A 23,084-nucleotide genomic window follows, 5' to 3' on the forward strand; every position below is an offset into this window, starting at 1 on the left:
GTGTGTGTGTGTGTGTGTGTGTGTGTGTGTGTGTGTGTGTGTGTGTGTGTGTGTGTGTGTGTGTGTGTGTGTGTGTGTGTGTGTGTGTGCGTGCGTGCGTGCGTGCGTGCGTGTGCGTGCGTGCGTGCGTGCGTGCGTGCGTGCGTGCGTGCGTGCGTGCGTGAGAGATAACCAAGCCTCTTCCACTATTGTCTCTTTTCCACGACACGGTACCTACTTGGCTCAGCTTATTACAGTTTTAGTTCCCGCCGCCTTAGGTGGAAATCGCTGTACTGTCCCACCTGGAAGTTCCCGGGGTAATCTGAAGTAGCCCGAACTCAAGCGTGACACAAACATCACGACATAATGCTCAAATATTATAGTTGGCCGTACGGAGCCAAGCTGGTACCATGCGGCGCAAAAGTGATCAAGTCACTCCATTCATCTTTTAGTTTGGGGAGCTGCCATGAAAGTCATTTGGATTTGTTGTTGATTTTTCTGTTTGTTTTCATTTTGTCCGTTTTTACTATTCGTGTGTGTGCGCCGTGTATGAATGACGATAGGATATTAGTTGATCGTTATAGGCGATGGAGTTTTTACGTTCCGAGGGGGCCCTTTTTTCTCCGCGTAGGGTGGTCCCGCCCGGGCACATGTGGGCGTGTCAGACCAAGCATGCAATAGGTGCAATGACTGATGACTTGTGTTTTTTTTTGTGTGAATTGCGTTACTGTTTTTGTTATATTTTCAGAACTAATTCAATGCCATGTCACTAGAATAAATATAACATTTGTCTAAAGGTGTTTTTTTTTTTTTTTTTTTTAAAGAAATGTGTAACATAAACGCTGATCTGAATACTGGATAGCCGATAGGCCAAGACTTTTGAAGTCGCGAGGCCGCCATATTGCTCCTCCCAAGAAACGTTTCTCGGCATACCATCCAAAGGAAAACTCCGCTGACGCCTTCAAATTGGCTCATATATATAAATAGCCCAAATGGGGTCGCTCCATCCCTTATATACGTCCAACTGATGGACAAGAAATACCTTACCCTCGGGTTCGAGCTCCCCTTTATCTCCACCCGCAGTAACACGGTCGAAACCAAGGAGTCGACGGGGGCTTCGAGAAGGATTCGTTTAGGTTCCCGCCGCCCCAGTTTTAGAGCGCCAGCCCGGTCTCGCTTCAAATGAACCTTTTCCAAATAAGGAAGACACGCCCCTTTTTACAGCGGCTCCTTCTCTAAATGATCGGTTGCACTTGTTAAGACCTAAATAAATTCAGGTGGTTTTGTGAAACCCCCTCGGGCTTGTTTCTTAATCTAAATGAAGCCATAGTAACTTTTAAAGGTTCAGCGAGTTTTGAGACACATTTCTGATAACCCCCTCGAACGTGATGATACGTCGTTCATGTCATGTCATGTCATGCATGTTACACGACAAGTATTACGTAATGTAAGGGTACCATTCGTGGTGTCGTAAAGGCTCTTTATGTGTCGTGTCGTTGTATGTCGTAGTTGCTTATTGTTACTGCGATATCTCGTGGAGCTCAACTTATCATGCGGAAACAAAATCCTGGCCAATAAAGACGGTTCTGATTCCAGTTCATCATCACTGTCTTCATCGCCCTGAAGAGGTTCTGAAATTTGTCTCAACTTGCAAATGTTGTGTGGTAGCCGACTGCACGGGCTATGTGACCTCAACATGACCCCAGTTCATCTTTTATCCACAGCTTATTGCACAGTACTTGTTAAATAAGGTGAATCATTGTTACTGCGTTTTTCTCGGAATACGTTGCTGAGAATGATAATACAATGCATCAGCCTAAACTAAAAATGATAATATATTGAACAACAAGCTAACAGTGCCACACTACGTACAGGTGGTGTTTTCCTTTTTGTATTTTCTAGAGAAAGTACAGTGACTTCGAATTACATCATGCTGCTTTTAAAAAATAATACAATCGGATCAAATAAAGGACCATAAATATGTCCACGCCCCGCCCCTAAAACTTTTTCCGGCCAATCATCTGTGCGCACGAGGAGGAGGGGGCGCGGCACAGCCTTAATCCCTCTTTATTAAGCAGACCCGCACACGTGTTTGAAGTTCCATAAATCACATCTGCTCGACTGCCATACTTTTGGGAAGAGCCCGTTTTGTCCTCCATTTTACGACTGAATTCGACGCAGACTATTTTCCTCTACAATGGCCGCGTTTTTTAACCAATATTTCGGGTCTAACAAATGGAGCGACGGTTTAGCTTGTCAGGTAAGTGTTTGCACTCAACAAGGATATTTGATATTTTTTGTTTTTAATTGGAGACTAGGACTGTTAATTTTAGAAGATGATGCTAGCTAACTGCCCGTGCGCGATTTTGCTAACTAACATTTTTGAAGAAGAAACTGTTAATGGCGCGTGTTTTAGCTCTTTGCAGTTCTTGTCCAATGTCCCGTAGTGGGCTGTGATGGTGAGTTTGTTCTGAAGAGGGTCTTCTGCCCAGATTTTTAGTCATAACTGTTTTAATTTCCTCAGTAGAGCTTTGTTTTGTGGATATGTCCTCGCCATGAGTGTTATCGCAATTTCTGCCAGGTGCATTCACGACTGCATAACCTCCTCTGTTCCTCAAATGGGTTTTTGTTTTGTGTCCTTGAATGTATCTCTGCATGTCCGGTCAACTCCGGTTGAACCGTTTGCTGGAAACTGTGTGGTATCGCCCTTCTAGATAGTATAAGAATATTGTGATTTTTTTTTTTTAATTAATTTATTTATTTTTTTATTTTTTTGTGTGTGGTGGTATGAACTGGATGTGATTCATTTGGATTTTTTTTTTTGAAAGATATGTAATGATTGTTATAAAGGATGTCATTTTCTATTACGATGAAAACATGCAAAAAATGTTGATAATGGATAAGCAGAAAATGTATTTTAATTACACTTAAAAAAATTGTGTGTTGAATTTACTCCATTTTATTTCATCAAGTGGTTGCAACCAAAAAAGTCATCTGGATTTAGAAACATATTTTAAGAAGATGTAGCCCATACGTTGTTTACTTTAAAAGTGTATCTGGAGTCTTCTGAGTTTTATTGAGTGCTTTTATTTTATTTTATCCCCCCCAGGAGCATCATTAAATGTATTTACAATTGTAATTGTGGGCAACGTTTGCACCCATTGTCACAAGGGATGCCATTGTGATGATGACATGTAACTGTGGGTATTTGAAATTTGGTGTTTTACAAATTTGCAATGAGAGGGGCCACAACACCCGAGCATGACGACGGCTGTCAGTCGTTGAGGAGGACGACGACTCGTGCCTGAGGCCACTTCTCAGTCTTTGTACAACTAGCAATTTATTTTCAACACGTGTGTGTGCGCGTGCGTGTATATAGAAACAAATTTATGGTTTCACTTTACAGAGTCTTACAATGAAATGAAGTTAGAATGAAGGATCAGATCATTGGGGGGGGGGGGGGGGTGAGATGTGGATGTGCTCCGGGTGGTGCTTTTGACTCTGGTATCACCCCACAGCTGCCATTTCCTGATGTGGGACTGATAAGGCATGAAAGATGTAGGCGTCTGTCTCCACACTTTGGCCTTGAGCACTTGTGTATGATTTTGAGCAGAGAGAGAGTAGACGATGAGAAACGAGTAAAGCAAATCTTTTTATCGTGCGTTTTCAAGGTCGGTGATTTTCAAATGTTCCAAGTAAATCAATTTGAAGTTCTTAGCAATGCAAGGCTGAACTAAATGTCATATATTTTAATTTGGGTTTTTGTGTAATGTGTGTATATGTATGTATGTGTATGTGTATGTATATGTATGTATGTGTATGTATGTGTATATATATGTATGTATATATATATGTATATGTATATATATATATATATATATATATATATATATGTGTATATGTGTATATGTGTATATATATATATATATATATATATATATATATATATATATATATATATATATATATATATATATACACACTGTATGTTTGTCAATGTAAACCTCCTTGATGAGTATGTGTTTTTTTTACCAGTAATTAAAGTTGCTCCATGATGCTAATGTGGCCTGGTGGACAGATTGTGATAAGAGAGTTGTTCCTTTCCAATGTGATTCAAGGCTAGCAAAAAGTGAGAGCGTGTAAATGCAAAACAACTTGTCATGTTGCCATTTTTTTGGGTTGCAGGTGTGCCTCACCCAATGCAAAATATTTGCAGAGTTCAAGCGTCACATATATTCGAAAGCGCATCAAGAGGTTGGCATTGACGTTCATTTGACATTCCAGTTCAAAATTCGCAAGTTGACTTTGCCCCCCCCCTCTACCCCCCCCCCCCCCCCCCTTTATTTTTTAATCATTCCAGAAAATGAAACAAGTATTTCAGACAGGTAGGGTATTTTTGCTGGTGGAGTCATCTCCGTTCATGTTCAAGCTACCGTTCTAACCACTTATTTTCTGTGCTTCAGAGTTCTTATCAGTTACCGGTAAGCCATCTTCTTTTTTTTTTTTTTCTCTGTCTCTGTCTCTCTCTGTCTCTGTCTCTGTCTCTGTCTCTCTGTCTCTGTCTCTGTCTCTGTCTCTCTCTCTCTATGTCTCTGTCTCTGTCTCTCTCTCTCTATGTCTCTCTCTATGTCTCTGTCTCTCTCTCTCTATGTCTCTATGTCTCTATGTCTTTGTCTCTCTCTGTCTCTGTCTCTGTCTCTCTCTCTCTCTGTCTATCTCTGTCTCTGTCTCTCTATGTCTCTCTGTCTCTGTCTCTCTCTCTCTCTATGTCTATGGTCAAAACATGAAATTGGCAAATTGAGAGTCCAATCTGACTGCTGTCTGCGAATGAAGCACGGTAGTCTGGACAAAATAACCTAGCAATAGTTGAAGAGTTATAGCCAGGTCCATTTTTATTAAGGAACAGTTCTCTGCCTATATTTGAAGCAATATGCACAGGTGAGTTATCATTCTGGCCAGCAAAGTACAGATGGACAAATCTGAGAAATACGTTCACACTGCAGGCAAATGTGACCCAAATGGAACTTTTTGCCCAAATGTGACATGTATCTGGATTTTGGGGGGGGGGCTTTGGTTCACACTACAGACAGGCCGAGGTCGCAATCAATATGTAATGTGAGCGATTACACAAATTGAATTTGACCCCCCAAAATCCAATTTGAGCATTAAGACACCAGCAGTGTGAACGTAGCCTCTGACGTGATGATTTTAAATGGTCATCAGTCACTCCCATTTTTATTTATTTTTTTCCCCCCTGCAGGCAAGTTCCCCCGCATCATCATTATGGACAGAGACATCCAATTGAGCGTACAGCAGAACCTTTTAGGTTTGAAAACCGTTTCATGACATTGTAGTCCCCCTTTTTTTTTTATGAGAAAAAGTGGCCTTTGCTTCGATGATGGCTAACCACGAGAACTTCTCCTAGGACTGCAACTGCTGACGGTCTGTTTTACTTTGGGAGTAGGGGAAGTCGTATATCTGTGCCACGCGTGCAAGGAAATCGTGCCGGACCGCGAGATAATGCAGCACCTCACCTCCAGTCCCCATGAATGCAGCTACTACGTAAGTCCAGCATTCCTTTTCGAATGAGCCTACCTTTTTTTTTTGTATACAAATGGCCTCCCACGTGTCTTTTAGAGCTTTGCAGACAGAAATAGGATCACTCCGAGAAAGCGAAAGAAGCGCAAGCGTTTGAATGTCAGCAGGGTTGGCGCGCTTGAGGTTTGTCGCTGATGGTAATCAAAAGTCGTTTGCATATACTGACAATATCGTCCTTTCTTTTTTGTCTGTTTAGGTTTTAAATTTGCCTTGCAGGCTTATTTCCATGTGCGAATCCTTAAACTACGTCCAAGGTATGCAAGCCGCCTCTTATCGTCGACTAATATAAATTCGTATACAACCAGAATATGCTTCTTGCCGCCAGTGATGCTCGCCCTCAGTGCGTACGAAAAGCTCCCCCCGCTGCTTGGAGGTTAGATGTTCACTGAAACGGAATCTTGTCTAAAATAGCTTGAGAGGAAGCTCTGGAGCCTGACGTTTGTCTCGCTGTCCTCCCCTCGTGCTGATAGGTCGTGAACTTAACGCAGCGATGAGTAAAGAGGACCGAGAAGAGACCAAAAACATCTGGCCCGTCCTGAGTGAGTAAATGGCGTTAAAAAATGAAAGGCACAATTGAATATTGTTTGTGAGGAAAGCATGGCTTCTTCCTTCCGTCTTGGGTTCTTCTGTCTTCTCACACTTAAATACTTGCCATCCGAAAAACACAGGGCTGAAAGTACTCCGGCACAGTGCCAGATTTCCGGCATAAGAGCCACGAGCCAATCAGAGGCAGAGTAGGCCTGGTCTTGTATAGAAACGGTGCAATGACAAATCCAACGAAGTAAACCGGGAATATTTGACACGACAAGGCCAACTTCAAAATAAACCTCCCCGTACCAAGTAATATGTGGAGTGCAATGCCAAGAAACGCTTTTATTTTGAAGTTGTTGCCGGGAGCGTTTCGCTCGTCGCGGCACAACGGGATGACTTGACTCGTCTTGCGGATTGTGCGTGTGCGCCATTCATATTGCCGCCATGAACTATATATAAAAGAAGAGACTCCAATCTTTCTTTTGGTGGGTTCCATGTTTTGACAGCAATAGAACACAATATTCGATGGGCCTTGCAAATAAAAAATAAGTCGAAATCCAGTAAAACAGCCGGGAGTGAAGGGGGTTGCTTCAGTTAAAATTGCTGGGAGTGAATGAGTTTAAACACAATAAAAAAAAAAAGTGGATTATCTAGAAATAAGAGTTGGTCGTTCATTATTAAGTGGAAATATAATTTAATTCAAATACCTGATTATTTAATATAAATGAATACCAAAATATTCGATAGCTGCAGCACTAGAGGGGACTGCAACCTGCAGTTCTATACTGTCCTATATATAATATAAATGGATAAAATAAAAAAAAAGAGATGAGCTGACATTTGAGAAGGACTGGCCATCGGGAGTTTCATGAGTTTCCCAAATGGCCAGTCCATCCACGGCGACAAACCAAATAGTAATGGCTTGATGTCGGCCAAACAACAAATCGGCACCACCGCTCCCCGGAAAAAGTTCACGCTCAGGATTTATTAATTTTTTTTACTTACAGCCCTGAAAACACCACGAGCAACGCAGGAAAATAAGAACAATAGATTCAGATACACACATGAATCAGTGCGGGGGTTTTGGGGGGAAAAAACAAGTCATGATACTGTGGGGCTTATTTCAAAGATCCGAAGATCTTCAAGGTCCAGTTGAACGGAGATCATCGGTATTGTCGCTGCGTTTTGTTGATGAAAGCATTTACATCTATTAGTGTGGAATCAATTGCTTTATTTTCTCTGGTAGGTGCAGCTGAGAAGTCGTACAAAATATGTTGTCAGGTAAAAAAAGAAAAGCACATTTTCATCTTTTGGAACTTTTTTGCTTTTCCACTGCACGGTACGCAGTTTGGCGAGTAGCATTATATTGTTTTATTGACTGGAGCAACCATTAAAAAAATATCAGTTGGAATGCAACTTTTGCTGGTTAACAACAATGGAGGGTGAGGGCCATCCTAAGGAAACGGATTTTTATTTTATTTAAATTTTTGTGTAGTTTATGGAGTATGCTAAATTTTAGCATTTCTAGGAAGTTTGCCTACTACTCCCATGATCTGCCTGAACATGAGTGACCAGCAGTAGTGTACTAGGTTACCAGCCAGGTTAAGTACCGTGCAGTGAAATGGGGCTATTTGTACGTTTACCAAATTTTGGAAAATATGACAATTCTCCATAATTCTCAGAACTGCAATATCCAGTTGGACACGCCGCAGGAATATCTCCAGCACGAGCAAAATGAGAAGCACAAAATGGTGCGTCTACACTTTTTACGTTGCATCATATGCTATACGATGTCATCATTAAGAGTTTTTATTCCAGATGATGACGACCATCTTTAGCCACGATAACGTGAACTCGGCTGACGCGGGACAAATGCAAGACTGCGACCACAACGCGGCCGTGGCTGAAAGTGCGCAAAGTTTCCGAGCACCGTGAGAACGTCACTTTCAAGCCGCTTGCTTTAAAAGTTTCAATACACGCTTTTGTCCTTTTTTTTTTTTTTAGGATCCATACTCGAGCACGATATATTCAATCAAATGGAGGAGTTCTCAGCGCCAGGTGATGAATCAAATCGGCGTCTCCGGCCGCTTTGGCCATAAAACTTGTGCGATAACGTTGCCGTTCATCTTTTTTTATTAAATAGGGGCGTCCATGATGGTCTTCTGTCACAGCTCGCAGGCCATGTCCGAGGCCATTTGCGTCTGTTGTGCTTGCCAGGACGCTTTTCCGAAGACGTCGCTGAAAGAGCATTTGAGCACGCACGGGCACCTCCTGCAAACGCTGGTCAGCTTTTCGTTTTGATCTCATCGGGGGACCGCCGGGCTCGCGTCGCGATGCGGCAATTTTGCATGGTTTCTATGTCAAAGACGTTATACAGTCAATTATCAGTTTGTCGGTAGCAGGTGGCGTGGATATCGTCGAAAGCAATCGGTCACTAAACTAATTTTTTTTCAAAATATACAAATCAAAACAAATGCAAATGTCATCTCCTAGTTGTATCTGAATCCCTGGCGGCTGCCGTTTGGTTGGAAGCAAGTTCCCGGGCTGAAGTTATTGCAGGCGGAAGTGGATGCGGAGGAGAAGGAAAGATGGCGGAGTCATGTGGTTATTAAGGTAAAGACGGTGAATGTGCTTCAAAACCAAGACGTGACGTGTTTCTCGAGAGAGATTTGCATTTGTTTCCCTCCCTTTTCCCAGGTGATGGATTTGCCCAGCTCTGTGTTAAATAGCATTAGTCCGCCAAGTTACCAGAAAGGTCGGTATCTGAAATGAACTCCTAACGAACGAAACAATTCCCTGCTGCTTTACGTCTCTCTCGAATTCATCGATGTGTCCGCAGTGATGGACAGGCTAAAACCCCACCACGTCTTAAAACGCAACGGTAAACTCGTATTGCCTCGCCTCCATTTTAGTGCACGATTGAGATGTTCAAGCATGAAAATCATCTTTCAGCCAGATTGATCGTTTCGAAAGCATTTTAGGTGATCTACGTGCAGCTCGATCAGGAACATTTTCAGGGGGTGACGTAGTGCGTGAACGAGCTCATTTTGACGTCATAAACGAGCTTTAATGACACCCCAGTTGGAGTTTACTGCAAAACACAGCATGAATAATGACACACTTTGTTTATTGTCAGGTTCACACCACCTAAGACATTTAAAATACACAGAGACACAAGGATGAGAAGACAAGACTCTTGGGGTTTCCTCACTCGCGAGGAAGACAGAGAGTTGTCGGTCAAAAGCTTCTAAAAACCACTCTGGCAACTTACACTTTTATATTGCAACATTTATTCAAATGCAACACTTGCTTTTATTTATAAAGCATCGCTAGCGCTAATGCTAAAGGGCTTGGAGGATCCAAGTCAAATGCTAACGCAATTAGCATCGACTTCAGGAGTGATCAAATAACGAATATTCACACACACAAACACTGTTAGAAAAACAATTTGATGTTTTCCTGTGTTCACAATGTTGCTTATCAAACTCACACAATGAGAGCGGTGAAATCAGGATTTATTTTACATAAGCTTATGGACACATGGAGTTGCAGCCAAACGCCGCCATTTTCCCCGGGCATGTGTGTCGTTTTTTTCCCCTGAGCAAATCACCAGTATCCTCCCCCAGATTCTTCAAACCCCTCCCCGTCGTCTTCGTCCAATCCTGGGCCGTTCTTCTCCTTCCCAGACGGTCACATGATACATCAATACGCTCACCAAACGTCCCCCTCCTGCAATGATGTTGTTTTCAGAGCAGACCTAGATGTCCCTTCCCCCCGGACCACAATGATGTTTTGCGAAGATCAGATAAGAATTTGAGTTTGCTTTTCAAAGCAGACCTGACGCCTCGTTTAAACAAAGAGATCTAATTAACATATTCGCTCTGCTCTCAGTACTGTGAAGAGGAAAAAACCCCCTCTTCACCTTAAATTCCCCACAGAGACATACTGAGTAAATGAAAGCAATTTTGTCCACTTCTAATTAGTAATATTATAAATCAAACATTTATAATTAATTAATTCATTTCAAAACGCACACGCACACACACAGGTAAGCACTTCACGTTAAATTTTCAAGGAATTTTTCAAATATCCAAAAAAAATAATAATTCTGCATGGCACAAAATACAATTGAGGTCCCATGTTAGTCTACTAAGTCCCAAGATTGGAAAAATATGATGAAGAAAATGAATTGGGGGGGGGGGGGGGGCAAAAGGCTTGAATTGTGAACTAGTTCACGTTTGGAACTATGAACTTTGTCGGAAACTTTTGTCAATTAGGAAATATGAACTGAAGTGGTTTCATGCCTGAATATTGGTACCTGTATGTGATGACTCGCTGCTAATTTTCACATTTAACGTTAGTGCATGTGCATGGCTTGGGGTGGTAGCTAATTGCTTGTAGCACGTAAAAAATGTATTGACAGCCTGATATTCTAAAATTGTGCATGGCCGCCACGCTTTGCTTGCTTTCTTTGCCAGATGGCGGGCGGGGATCTCGGCCTCTGCCACGGGAAAGCAAAAGATCCAAGTTTTGATATCGGTCATTGCAACGCACGGGCCATTTTCATCAAGTCGCTTCTAAAACATTTATAATATGGGCCGTATGAAGTCAACCATGAATTTGCCAAACGGAAGCCATTTTGGTAGTGCACTCAACAATGGATACTACGAATCGAGCGGGATCATAACTCGCTAAAGTGGGACATTGCGGCGACGTCGGTCGGGGGTGTCGCTACGGTTGCTATCGGCTAGGACGCCGCAGGGCGGAGATTCCTCTGCATTTCATGGCCATTTTCGGAACAAGGAAGCGGAGAAAAAAAAACATTGGCTGCCATTTGTGTGTCTTTATATTGCTCAGGGCCGCCGGACTGGCCATCTGTCATACGCGGCAGCTGCCCGGTGGGCCGGCGTCTTTTTGGGCCGATGCAGTGCTTTTTAATTATTTTCCTCCGTTTTACAACCAAGAGACGGGACTAGTCCATTAATCCTTTTAGAATATAGTTGGCAAACTAAATCCAACATAAATATTAGTGGCAGAACTACATGTTAGGCAGGGGCGGGTCAGAAGTCAGACTGGGACGGACCGGCGGGCTTAAGTCAAAATGCCTGGGCCAATTTTTTTTCTTCTGCCAGTCCTGCCCTGACAACGCCTCGAGCTTGCATCATACAAAACGCATATTGTAACATTTGAGCAGTGATCAGGCCAAACGGCGAGCTAATAATTATTTAGTGACAATTTGCAATAGTTGCTGTCGACCGTAACCAAACCAAAACGCAACGCGCTACGCGCTTAGCAAACCGTTTTTTGTTTTCCACTTACAAACACTGTTGCCTTCGCTGAACTTATCCGGGGAAAGCCATCGCAGCATGTGACTAAACGGACCAATCAGGAGCCATGCTACGCCCTACGTACAAGAATTGGTGACGTGCGCGCAGCACCGGGCTGTGAGCGATGGCGCTCTTCTCTGCGCGATGTGCGGCCGGACATTTACGCAAAAGGCGCAAACGGGCTTTCGTCACAATCTGCCGTGTTCCACTTCAGGGACTGTAAAATTTGACATTAGCCCTATTATCTCAATGTGTAAAGCCGCAGTGTCGGTTTGAACTCCCAAATCCCTTACGCGACCTCCCTCCTCTTTGATGCATTTCATCTGACATGAGAAGAAGCACACACAAAAAAAAACGGCAGTTCTACGGTTCCGTCAGAAGATTTGCCGAATCGGAATGTTGTCAGGCTGTTGCTGTTGAATTGCAGCGATGTCATTTTCGCATTGGCTGTTTGCAAACGATACAGAACTGGTCTGCGATGGATAATTAACTACTTGTTACTTGTCATCAGTACCGCCGTGCCGAACTTTCAGCCGATTCCACGAACACAACACTTACCCACTTTTGGGTGAGTAAAGGAGCAGTGACAAAATCGAGAGTTGTTTTTCCCTCCCTGGGTGGTCTGAACTCTCTTTTTTTTTTTTTTCATCGCAGGGCGCAATTTTATGGCGTCGCACGACGCCCGCAACGCAGCCAACAACTCCACGTATGAATCGTTTCTGTGCCTGCTGTGTGAAAGGCGGCTGTCGAACGAGGAGGGCTGCGCGCACGCGTTCAGCTGGCAACACGTCACCACGTTTCTTGTAAGTGCGCTCGCTCGCTCGCTCGCTCGCTCCCGATGTCGAAAACAAAATCTGATTTGGATTGAACGGCGATTTTTGGTGGTGGGTTTTCCGCTCAAGGAGCGATTCCATCCCGGCTCGCTGACCGCCGATTGTGGTGCGGAGGTTTTACTTGACCTGGCAACCCAGGCTGCACGTATTCACAGCGTATCGTATATACAGGTACGACGAAGCAAACTTTAGGAACCGGGATGACACGTCTTCGACTAACTCTTGCCTTCTCCGCAGAAAATCAAGTTGGATAAGCTTGTCGAGGAACATTGCAGCTACGCCAAAGGTGATTATTAGTGTTCAAATTCCAAAAGTGATGTTTCGGGTGGCAATTTGTCCTTTTGGGAAAACCGCTACGGCGGCGCATAAATAATCTTTTTTTTTTTTTTTTTTTTTTTAAGAGGGTGGGGGCAATATTCAGAGAGAAAAAACTCAGCAATTTATGAGAAATACACGTAGCGTAGCTATAATCTTATCTAATGTGAGGATTCGTTGGTGGTTAATGGGACACTGTTTATAAAATAAAAATGGAGATGGAGACGGATTAATTTTTAAATTTAAACTTTACTCGTCATTCACCGCAGCTAGAGGGACAACACTTCTTGATCCCCCATCAGCTGACTAACACTAACCAATCAAAAGCTAGCATACTTTAGGTGAATGCAAGCGAATGACAGAGCAGCAGATTCGACACATCAACTTAGTTACTTGTACAAAAAAATACCAAAATGAATTGAGTGTGTAAATAATAATTCTGGAAACAAATGTACAAGTAAATATTTGTAACAAATTAACTTAAATGTTTGATCCTCAAGAGTGTGGACCTTTGCAAAGCAAGGCGTCTTTGTTGCTGAACAGTACCCAACGCTTCAAAGTGCGAATGATTAACATCTGGTTAAAGCCATTACTATTTCCTTATTTGAAAACCCGATCGAAAAGAATTGGCACAAACATCCGAGTAGTACGCTACGTGTATTTCTCGTAAGTTACTGAGTTTTTTCTCAGAATATTGCCCCTGCCCTCTAAAAAAGAAAAAAAAAAGATATATTTATACGTGGCCCTAATGCCGTCGTATAAAGGAGACTAAACCCTCAAAACAAATATTTGGAGATATGTACACCTTTTTTTTTTTTTGACATGTTCTTCCACCATTTGCTTGCCAGTGAAACTTATCTTGAGTACAGCAAAGAGGAGGAGCAGCAAATGTTCGCTTATCCCCATCGTCCTACCTCAAGCACAGTTGGGTAAGCCAACAAAAAAAAAAAAAAAACGTTTGTGGAGGTTTTCATGTTGGGTGTGTGTCGGGTTTTTTGATCTCCTTGTCAAAGTCAGAACCCAGTTTTGTCTTAAAGGCCTAAGGTGTCTTATACTTATGTCTTTCCAGTATTGTCTAAACAATAATGGAATAGTTTTTGTCCCAAATGCGGTGCTTTTCATTGTTTGATGGCTGAGATGATTGACACACTGGGTTTAAACTAAAAGTAGTGCTGTCAAAGTTAAAGCGTTAACTAAATAATTAATCCCAAAATAAATATCACATTAATCACGTAATTACGCAGATTAATCACACTATTAATTTTGATCGCAGATGATACTTAAAGCTGACAGCGGATGGCAACGTTAAAAGTAGCACAGGTTGTGTTGGAGCAATAAACATTAAGTACATGCATTAAAGTAAAGCTTTTAATAAATGTTTTTGTATGCATTCAGAATATTTGTTCATGTCAAAATAGTGGGTTCATTTTTTTCCATTTTGAATTATGCAAGAATTAACTCACCAGGATGAGTGTGCAGTGGATCAAAAAAAATGATCTCTTATACGCTGCTGTCACCTACTGGCCATTTTTTGTGATAACTACCATTGCTTTATGCGACCTCTTCAGGTCAGAAGCTGCATCAAAAGCCTTCTGGATGGTCTAGCATAAAACATTAAATAAAAAAAACCTATGAATACGTTTTTGGGACCATGGCAATATTTAGAATTGAGCGTGTTTATACGATTTTGGGAGCAAATGAGTTAATCTGATTAAAAGATGTAATTGTTTGACAGCTCTGTGGGGGGAAAAAAAGGTAAACTTTTCTGATTGCCAGAACTAATGGAGGGCTTTTTAACTGTGTTCAAGCCCCCAAAGAAACTGCGAGTTCACCAACACAAGAAAGGAGTGGTTATTCTGCGACGCCCGCAAATGAGGAAAGGGGGCGGAAGAGGCTGAGGGATGCTCTGGACGAGGAGATGAGCATTAAAAAAGGGAGCTCCACAGAGATGGCGCCACATGAAGAAAAGCCAAAGATAAAATGTGAGAATATTGAACAGACGATTGAAAGCCCCTCCAAACCCCAAAACCTCTGCGCAGATGTTAGCCCTACGGTTGCAAGCGCTCAATTCACTGCACCCAGCACCAGCTGCGCGACAAAGATCAGGACGGTGACAACTACGACCTCCTCCTGTAGCGTCGCAGCAACAAAGTTCACATCGCCCTCTGCCAATAGTTACCGAGCCAAGAGATTGACAGCGCCTAGTGTCCGTGACACAAATTGCGGGGACGTTTCAACAACGTCTCCAACCACCACAAAGTCCACCGCACCTGCTAGCGGTTGTGCTAAAACATCCTCAGGAGTTGCGGCAAGCAGCGCGAAATCCACAATGGCGACGGTCAGCCATGGCGCTACAATCTCCGCAGCTACCGCACCTTCAGCTCCCATCAGGCCAATGGCGACGACTGCTGCCGTCCACCATGCTGCAATCTTTTGCACCACGCCTGCAACCGCTGCCAAGCCTACGCCGACCGTCGTCGACGGTGCAACCGCCCCCGGTACTCAAAAACCCCAAGCCGCCACCTCCAAGCCCACGGGAACGAACGGGAACGCCATCCGTGGTGCAACCGTCACCAAACCCGCAGCACCGACTACCGTTCACGGCGCAACCGCCTCTGCCATTACGGCCGGGTCCGCCGCACCTGTCTCAAGCTCCGAGTTTATAGCATCCGATTCCAGCCCTGAACCTGCATCCGCCAAGCCACCATTAGGGCCCAAAGTGCCAGAAGTTGGAACCGAAAGAGAAGCCGCGTTAAAAACGTGGGCCCAGTCTCGGGGTGGAGCACCAGAGACGACAGCGTTTAGATGTAGAAAATCTGAAGACAAGAAGGCGAACAGCCTTGCTGATGCAGAACCACGGGCCTCAAAGAGCCACCCTTGTGCTGCCAGACAGGCGACCTCAGCGGCCAAACTATCGCATGGCAAAGCTAAGACGACTGTTTCCAAAGTTGGTGAGTATTTTTCTTCAGCTCGATCTCTCTAACAATAACGGGGTTTCCATCCAATTGTTTCAAATTTTATAAGGGAATTTACTGACAATGAGCAAAACGGACTCGCGGCGTTTCTATCCGTTTATTCTTTTGTCAATATTGAGAGTTGACTCCGCCGCTGTAGGTGGCGGTATACACCATCTAAGAGATGGGATCCACCAGTAATTTAAAAGAAGACGAAGACCAGCAAGGTTTTCTTAGGTCATGTGGGCGTGGTTTACGGTAAGGTCAATTCATTCCAAAAAGATGTCTGTTTTGTCGTCCTCCCAAATATACCTTACTTTATCGCCCGCCATTGCTTTGTGACTACAAACGTGACGTGTGACGTGATATACGGTCAAAACGTGCCACGTGTATCTGGTCTTGTCGGCGTTTATTCGCAAAACCTGTTTCCATAGCCAAAATTTGCATTTTCCTTTTTTTTGCATCGCTTCAAAATCCACCCACAAGTGTAAAAATATGTTGGAAAATTTTGGGCTCTTTTTTTTTTTTTTTTTTTTTCCTAGCATTTCCATTCAGTTTTATTTTCGCATTTCTTGACAATTCTAATAAAAATGGGTGGCGTTTGATGGAAACTCCACTGCTTAGTCCGTGTGATGAATTTTCTTGTGCATTTATTTTTTAGGCCTAAGCTTTATAGTTGCAGTAAACAGCGATGGGAGGAAGCAGTCCTACTGCACTCTGTGCCACATCAGATTGGAAAGCTCCAGTCACCTTACAGAAGACATTCACTTGTACAACTATCTGGTATGCGCCTCCATTTTGGAAAATAACCTAATATTTAAGCGCTGGCAGAGATGTATGTTCAGTTTTTGTGCCGTTGTATCCCCGATCCAGAAACGGAGGTTCCCGGAGTTGAGTGACGTGGGGTTGATGGGCATCAACCAGGAGAAGTTGATATCCAGCATGGCCGAGGTAGAGAAGTGTTTAGGACTTCGGAACATCCAGGTGAGTTCATGTTTCAGCCAAATACGACACATTTTGGGTGTCAAAAGGAGAAATAAGGTGTGTTCCCATTACCCTCTGATTTGCAAAAAGCAAACTGGGCATTAGAAACACGGGAACCTCTTATGAGGTGTTTTTTTTTGAGACGTGTTGAAATAGTATTTCGCAAAAGTGGACTGGAAACACTTTCTCATTTCCGGTAATCATGTGACACTGCCCAGTAAAGGCCAGTAGGAAGGACAGGGTCACTCTCTTTGTGTCAGAACTGCTTCGGGAATAACAAGCGATTTAGCTATCGTGCCAAGGCCGCTGCTTCATACATCCAGACAATGTATTTATTTATTTTGCGAAAAACTAGCGGCAACAAAGCTATACACTCCTTGTCTGTTGTCTTTTTGAGAAATTTGACTTTTATCTTGTCTTTGTGCTAGGAAATAGACGTGACCACCGAGGAGTACAATGACCTATCTAATCTTACAGTGGCCCAAGGTAAATGGGGGGGGGGGGGGGGAAGACACAAAGTAACTTGGCTCATCCGTGACCCTGATGAGGGTACAGAGGATGGTAGATGGAAACCAAAATACTCATTTTGTTTTTTGTCGGTAGCTCTACAGAGATTGGAGACTCGCTTCCCGGCCACATCCAACACTCTGGTGCATTTCAGACGCACTTCCCTCGTCTCCTTGCAAGGATCGTCAAGCCCAGAAGATGGTAATTGAATTTAGTGATGTACACACCTTGGGGAGAAAGGCTGAACTAACGTGGCACTTGTTGTTGGAAAATGGATTGCAGTTAAGTTGTACCTTGTGTTTTTTTTTTTTTTTGTATCATTACCACCAAGACATTTCCAAAGAATTCCCTGGTCGGGGTCACCGTTTCCCACGTTTGACCATTGACCGGCAGAGGTGTTCGTTTTTAACTGATCGCCATTCAAGTTTTGTTTTTTTAGTTACTTTTAAAACCACTTATAAAAGCCAATATATAAGGTTCCTGTGGTTTTATTTCTCGCATATGGCATTCATGACCACCTTTTTGTTATGTCATCTTTCTCTGTTTAGGATTTGATGCGGAGTCTCGTGCGAGCCCTGCGGCTGCTCAAACCGCTGAGTCGGAGGCCGCTGCCCATAGCAGCCATGGATACAAATGTGGCAAAGAAATTGCTGACAAGCACGACTTTGATGATCTTCGTCTCAAGTTAGCAGACGAGAACCTGCAAAGCTTTGAGCCCTCAGTGTCAATAAGCCCTGAAGCGCAGACTGAAGATCCGGGTTTAAAGGATGCTGATGAGTCCTCGCCATCCGTATTGGTGGGACCAGACCCTAAGATTTGTGATCCAGGTTTAAAGGTCACGGAGGAGAACCCGTCTGATTTCAGCGAACCTTCACCACCGGTGCCATTGGACCCCGAGCCTCAGCATGTCGAGTTTAGTCTGGAAGACTCCGACGGGCCCTCGCCTCCGGACCAACGCACTTTGTCGCCGTTAAGGCCCGACCCGCCTCCTCCCGCGTCTGCGAACGTAGAACCACAGAGTCTGCTTGTAAAATGCGAGATTGAGAGACGGTCCAGTCTGAATAAAGGCATTTTTCAGGTTCCAATTTTTTCAGGTAGGTTGTCTTAATAACCTCAAAAGGTGGCTGTGACAACGTGACGCACTGATGCCGCTTTTTGTGACAGGAAATGCAAGTAACTTGAGCACCTTTTTGTGGGTGAGGGGACCGTCCGACCAGCCAGTCATAGGTGCGTAGGAGCGTCCCTCACGGGTACCCACCCCCCAATATGCAACTCTGCTGCTAATGATGAAGCGATTGCCCAGCCAGGTCTAGCATCTGTGTACGAGTGTCGCGGGATGTCTGAAAATTCGTTCTACTTGTGCGAGAGCTGCAGCAAGAAACTCAACGTGGGCGACGTCTGCCAGCACATGCCGAGCGTGGATCATCAGCTTGCATACATGGTAAGGGGATTTAACTGTTGCGCACGTAGTAATCATAATAATCAACGCTATAACTTAAAATGCATTTTCCTTGCAGCTGAAAGCATTTCCTCATTTTATGGATTCCTTTTGGTACGACGAGGACCTACTAGACGAAATGAAATGGGATATCCTCAACGATTTTGTGATTAAGGTCGCAGCGCGGGAGCATTCCCGAAAGATGGACGCAAAGGTACCCCTTGAGCACGCTACCACAAACGTATCCTCATGCTAAATGATTTATTTATTTATTTTTATTTTTTTGCAAAGGTTTTATTCCTGTCTCAAGAGTTGTACGAGTATGTTTGGAACGCGCCGTTCAAAGAAGGTATTGTTGAACGTCACATGTGAGCTGTGAGAGTGAGTGCCTTGTAGCCGTCATCAACTGTTAACGTCTCGTTCAAAGCGCTCGACACGCTGCGGAGTGCCACCCGTCAGCCTGTTGTGGCAGCGCAACAAAGTGGTAGGTCGATACTTTTAGATGACATTTTTTTAAATTGTATTTATTCTGGACTTTTCTGTCTTTGAAGCAAAGCAGACATCGAAGAAACTGGGTGGACAAGACAAGGATTTGTGTAAGAATGCTGATTGTGCTCCTTCCGCTTCTCCAGCAAGCACGTACAAAAGTCTGCAGGAGAATCGCAGAAGCGCTCTTGTTAAAGCAGAACCGCCAATTCCCAGTCCCGTCTCCAGGACGCCGCCTGTCCTCCAATTGAAAGATCAGGTGATGCGCAGGCCTCACAAAAACTTGGACTCTGTCCCCAAAATCCCCGGTCCCATTTTTCATGTCAAGACTGAACCGATTTTCTCAGAGTCCAAACCTCAGGAGCAGGCTGAAGTTGTGCTCCATGACACCGGAACTCCTAAAGCTGTTTCTGAGAAACAGCCTAGACTTCAAGTGAAGGCTGAACTAATGCCACAAGAGTCCAGATCTTCTGAAACTGCCGCTCCAGTTTCTGAGGAACAGCCTAGTTTTCAAGTGAAGGCTGACCTGAAGCCTCCAGAGTCTAGATCTGATGCAACTGCTGGTCCCATTTCTGAGGAACAGCCTAGTTTTCATGTGAAGGCTCAACTGAAGCCTCCAGAGTTTGAATCTCTTAAACCTGCTGGTTCCGTTTCTGAGAATCAGCCTAGATTTCAAGTGAACCCTGAACTGATGTCACAAGTCTATGGAATTGCTAAAACTGTGAGTCCAATCCTTGGCGATCAGCCGAGCTCGCCTCGAACCGCTGTGTCCATGTTGAAAGTGCCACAGATTTGCCAGGTGAAAGAGGAACTTGATCCGAGCTCAGAAACGGCGCCTGTTTCTCAAGTCCGAGATGAAACCTTGCTCTTGGACAACAGATCACCTGAAAGCTCTGGCTGCGTTTCCAAAACGCCACCAAGTTCTCGAATGAAAGCCGACTTGACACGCTCGGAGCGCAGACCTCCAGTCGCTACTTTTGCAGCCAGCAAGGTGGCATCTTGTTTTCAGCTAAAAGAACAGACACGCTCCAGAGGGGCTGCTCCTTCAACGACGAGTCCAACGATTCCCACCAGGAAAAGAGCATCCCATGAGTCTCTCGACAAGCTGATCAGGATTTGCGCCAATAAGGCCCAAGTCTGCGACGCTCGGCCCAGCAAATGCAGACGCAAGTCATTGAAAGCCACGTTGGCAAAGTCTACTCGTGTTAGCCCTCCAGCGATCCTCGTGGATGAGGGTCACGGTGGCTCCGTGTGCGAAAATAGAAACTCCGGATCTGATAGGTGCTCACCCAAGGCAGTTGACAGTGTTGCTGCCGTCATCGTCAACTCGGCATCAAAAGTGCGTCACATGACCCCTGCGCGGCACGTCACCGCAATCGTGAAGAGCAACCGTCAAAAGGATTCGCAAAGTTGCCGAATCAGTCCATCGACGACGCCGGGGATCCAGCATGTCGCGCCGGATCGCGTATCGAGCAGCTCACCCCGGAAGTCAGTCGTCGTGATGGAGAAGTCGACGAACACCGACGCCCGCCGTGACCCTGACTGGTCAGAAGCCGCCGATGCCAAACCGCCGGCGAATGCGATTTGCCCAAGCGCCAGTCAGGACAATGTGACGGCTCAAGGCAACGCAAATACTTGTACGACGCCAATGCAAATACCAGTTATAACAAACGGTGTCAAGAGCACCTGTGATGCTCTCACCGCGGCGACTGCAGGTCCCAGCCAGCCTCAGCCATCAAATACCGGTTCTTCGGGACCTGGTCAACAGATTACTCGCATCTCAAACAGGTATTCCAGGTATACGCCATTCTTGCCAGCCGCGGGTAACTGGGCACCAAGTAGTTTGCCTCCTGCCAACGAAAACGTAGGCCGGGCTTACCCGTTCCAGTTTTACCTCCCGCAGGCAGCAAACCAAGTGCCAATGGGCGGCGGATACTATCCAACAACGTCTGCGGGATGGCTTAACCTGCATACTCAGCAGTGGCTCGTGCAGCAGCAGCAGCAGCAGCAGTACCAAGGGACGTTGCTTCAAACGGCCGCAAACGTGGCCAATGATGCAACCTTCTTGGTTCCGATTTCTATGGCCTACTATGGTGGCGCCGTTGCGCTCTTACCCGTCAACAGCCAAGGAAACGTCAGCTCGTCCCACCCCGGTTGTTGACGCTGGCGCACTTCTCACAAAGGGAGAAGAACTGACTGTTAGTTAGGACAATGTTTAAACATATGTTAATCACTACTGTTCAAAATTTTTAAGAATTTGCTTGGTTGTGTTCTTTTTTTTTTTTTTCAGTTTAACATTTTATATTTAATGCATATTTAAATGTTATGCATACCATTGTAACTTTCCTTGAGGTTTTTTTTGTGTATAAAGTTTTGTTTCTTTGGAATTATAGCAAAATACCACCATGTGAGAATATAGTTTATTCCAGAGATGGGAAGCAATAAAGTACAAATACTTTGTTACTTTACTTGAGTAGTTTTTATCAGTACTTTGTACTTCTTTTTTTTTTGACAACTTTTTACTTTTATCCGTTACATTTTACAGGGATACTTGACAGCAAAAAGTCAATAGTTTGTCCAGAATGAATTTGGTAACTTCATTATTTTTCATGTACAATTAATACCTTTTTAAATACAAATTTTTCCACGCGCTGTTGACTGAAGATGACATCACCTGTGCTGAGGAAGTAGGTAATGACCAATCCCAGAAAACAGGTGAGACCAATGATTGGCGGGGAGGTCTTGGTTCTGCCTCAGCCGAAAGAAAAAGATGGAACGCATCCGAGACGCCATCGTGGAGAATCCTGTCCCAAGGTTGCACCAGGGTGGGCTTCACCGATGGAGTCTGTGGTTGACACCGTTCATCGCCTTGGGAGAAAGGTGGAGGGGAAACGCCGCCAAGTCATCATCCAGTTCAAAATGAGTGCACCACAAGGATGCCTTTTGGAAGCTGTGCAAGAACTGTAAAATCTGCAAGGACTTGGTGAATCCACTTCAAGATTCCTGCAAAGGGCCGCAGGGAAGATCGTGTACTTCAGAGGTCATGTGGGGCACATTAACGACAACCGGGTGGAAATAGTCTTGAATTTGTTTACGAAATATGACATGTTATCGATATGTGCCTTGTTTTCTTATGCATTCGATCGATCCATTGGAGAATACATTTGCATACTGTTCAGATTATTTTAATTTTTTTGCGCACAGTATTGTACTCTCCTATAAAAGCTCTATATTTACAATATTATCTCAGGGTTATTGTTATTCATACAAATGGTATTTGTTGAGTTTGGTCACTTTTCTAAACATTTAAGTATGACTTATGCTTAGATTGTGTACCTAAAAAAAATTCTGACTTGAATATGTGCATCACTGTTATAGTAATTTATTTGTAATGTAATATTTGAAAAAAATATTGTTCTAAACTAATAGTATTAGATAGGGGGAAATACTATAGAGCTTTATGTTGTCATTTTTCCAGTTGTAAATCATCCTTTATTTCTTAAAATGCGAAGGGCCTGAGAGATTCTATTAAAGTCAATTTTCCTATTTTGCAAAAGTGAAAAAGAATGCGTTCTCCTGCAAGAATTACTCTGTTTTAATTTCTAAAGAAATATTGGAATAATAAGTGGAAATAAATCTCCTTGGTCAGATGGTTTAACGAGCAATTTCTGTAAGCATTTTTGGGAATATGTTAAAAACATGTTTTTTCATATGGTAAATGAATGATCAAAATCCTTCACTCTTCCAACAACAATGAAGCAAGGAATAATCACGCTCATCCCTAAACCTGGAAAATACCATAAATTAATTGATCATTTTTGTTGAGTTCAGTCAACCTAGAATATTTAATAAACACACGGAAGGAAGACGAGATCTAGACTCGCGACCCCTCAGAGCAGTAATGTCCATTTGGTAGGTCGACCCATGGTACCAATGAATGTACTAAACAGGTTCCCCTGTAATTTGTTTGTCATAATAAATATATGGTCCTACATTTAAATGTAAACGCGATTTCAGTTATTGCTGACAACCAAATGTCATATTTTCTTTAAAATGTTTATCAATGGCTTTCAATTGTGCATGTACAATATTTAGAACTTTTATTCACAACACAAAATCCACAATAACTAAT

The 23,084-nt window shown here is 43.7% G+C and overlaps 1 protein-coding gene across 5 annotated transcripts; it reads left to right on the forward strand.

The window, feature by feature from the left end:
• On the forward strand, positions 1 to 22,610 carry LOC147157418 (uncharacterized). 5 transcript variants are annotated; one of them, XM_086062193.1, is made up of 35 exons: positions 7 to 2,239; positions 4,165 to 4,233; positions 4,340 to 4,364; positions 4,443 to 4,460; positions 5,240 to 5,305; positions 5,405 to 5,541; positions 5,617 to 5,700; positions 5,774 to 5,831; positions 5,903 to 5,950; positions 6,048 to 6,116; positions 7,355 to 7,389; positions 7,791 to 7,859; positions 7,927 to 8,017; positions 8,113 to 8,166; positions 8,252 to 8,391; positions 8,602 to 8,721; positions 8,806 to 8,863; positions 8,948 to 8,989; positions 11,947 to 12,003; positions 12,090 to 12,238; positions 12,338 to 12,439; positions 12,506 to 12,554; positions 13,432 to 13,512; positions 14,392 to 15,534; positions 16,199 to 16,320; positions 16,411 to 16,521; positions 16,950 to 17,007; positions 17,125 to 17,229; positions 17,577 to 18,122; positions 18,193 to 18,255; positions 18,336 to 18,469; positions 18,546 to 18,680; positions 18,758 to 18,815; positions 18,894 to 18,950; positions 19,018 to 22,610. In XM_086062193.1, the coding sequence occupies exons 1-35, from the start codon at positions 2,177 to 2,179 to the stop codon at positions 21,111 to 21,113; spliced, it is 6,312 nt and encodes a 2,103-aa protein (XP_085918319.1). In that variant the 5' UTR covers positions 7 to 2,176; the 3' UTR covers positions 21,114 to 22,610. The 5 variants fall into 5 exon arrangements, 4 of the variants coding, with proteins under 4 accessions (XP_085918322.1, XP_085918319.1, XP_085918321.1 ...); XM_086062195.1 differs by lacking the exon at positions 11,947 to 12,003; XM_086062194.1 differs by lacking the exon at positions 8,948 to 8,989.
• Positions 22,611 to 23,084: the final 474 nt, after the last annotated feature.

The sequence above is a fragment of the Leptonotus elevatus genome, chromosome 19, assembly GCF_054856555.1.
Source record: "Leptonotus elevatus isolate MCC_2025b chromosome 19, RoL_Lele_1.0, whole genome shotgun sequence".
Classification (NCBI taxonomy): Eukaryota; Metazoa; Chordata; class Actinopteri; order Syngnathiformes; family Syngnathidae; genus Leptonotus; species Leptonotus elevatus.

Excerpts from the sequence above, each read along its gene's own strand:
- LOC147157418 (XM_086062193.1), top strand. The coding sequence starts at position 2,177 with ATGGCCGCGTTTTTTAACCAATATTTCGGGTCTAACAAATGGAGCGAC. Across the intron at positions 18,256-18,335 it reads GTCCGACCAGCCAGTCATAG|GTCTAGCATCTGTGTACGAG; the intron begins GTGCGTAGGAGC and ends TTGCCCAGCCAG. Across the intron at positions 18,681-18,757 it reads CCCGAAAGATGGACGCAAAG|GTTTTATTCCTGTCTCAAGA; the intron begins GTACCCCTTGAG and ends TTTTTTGCAAAG.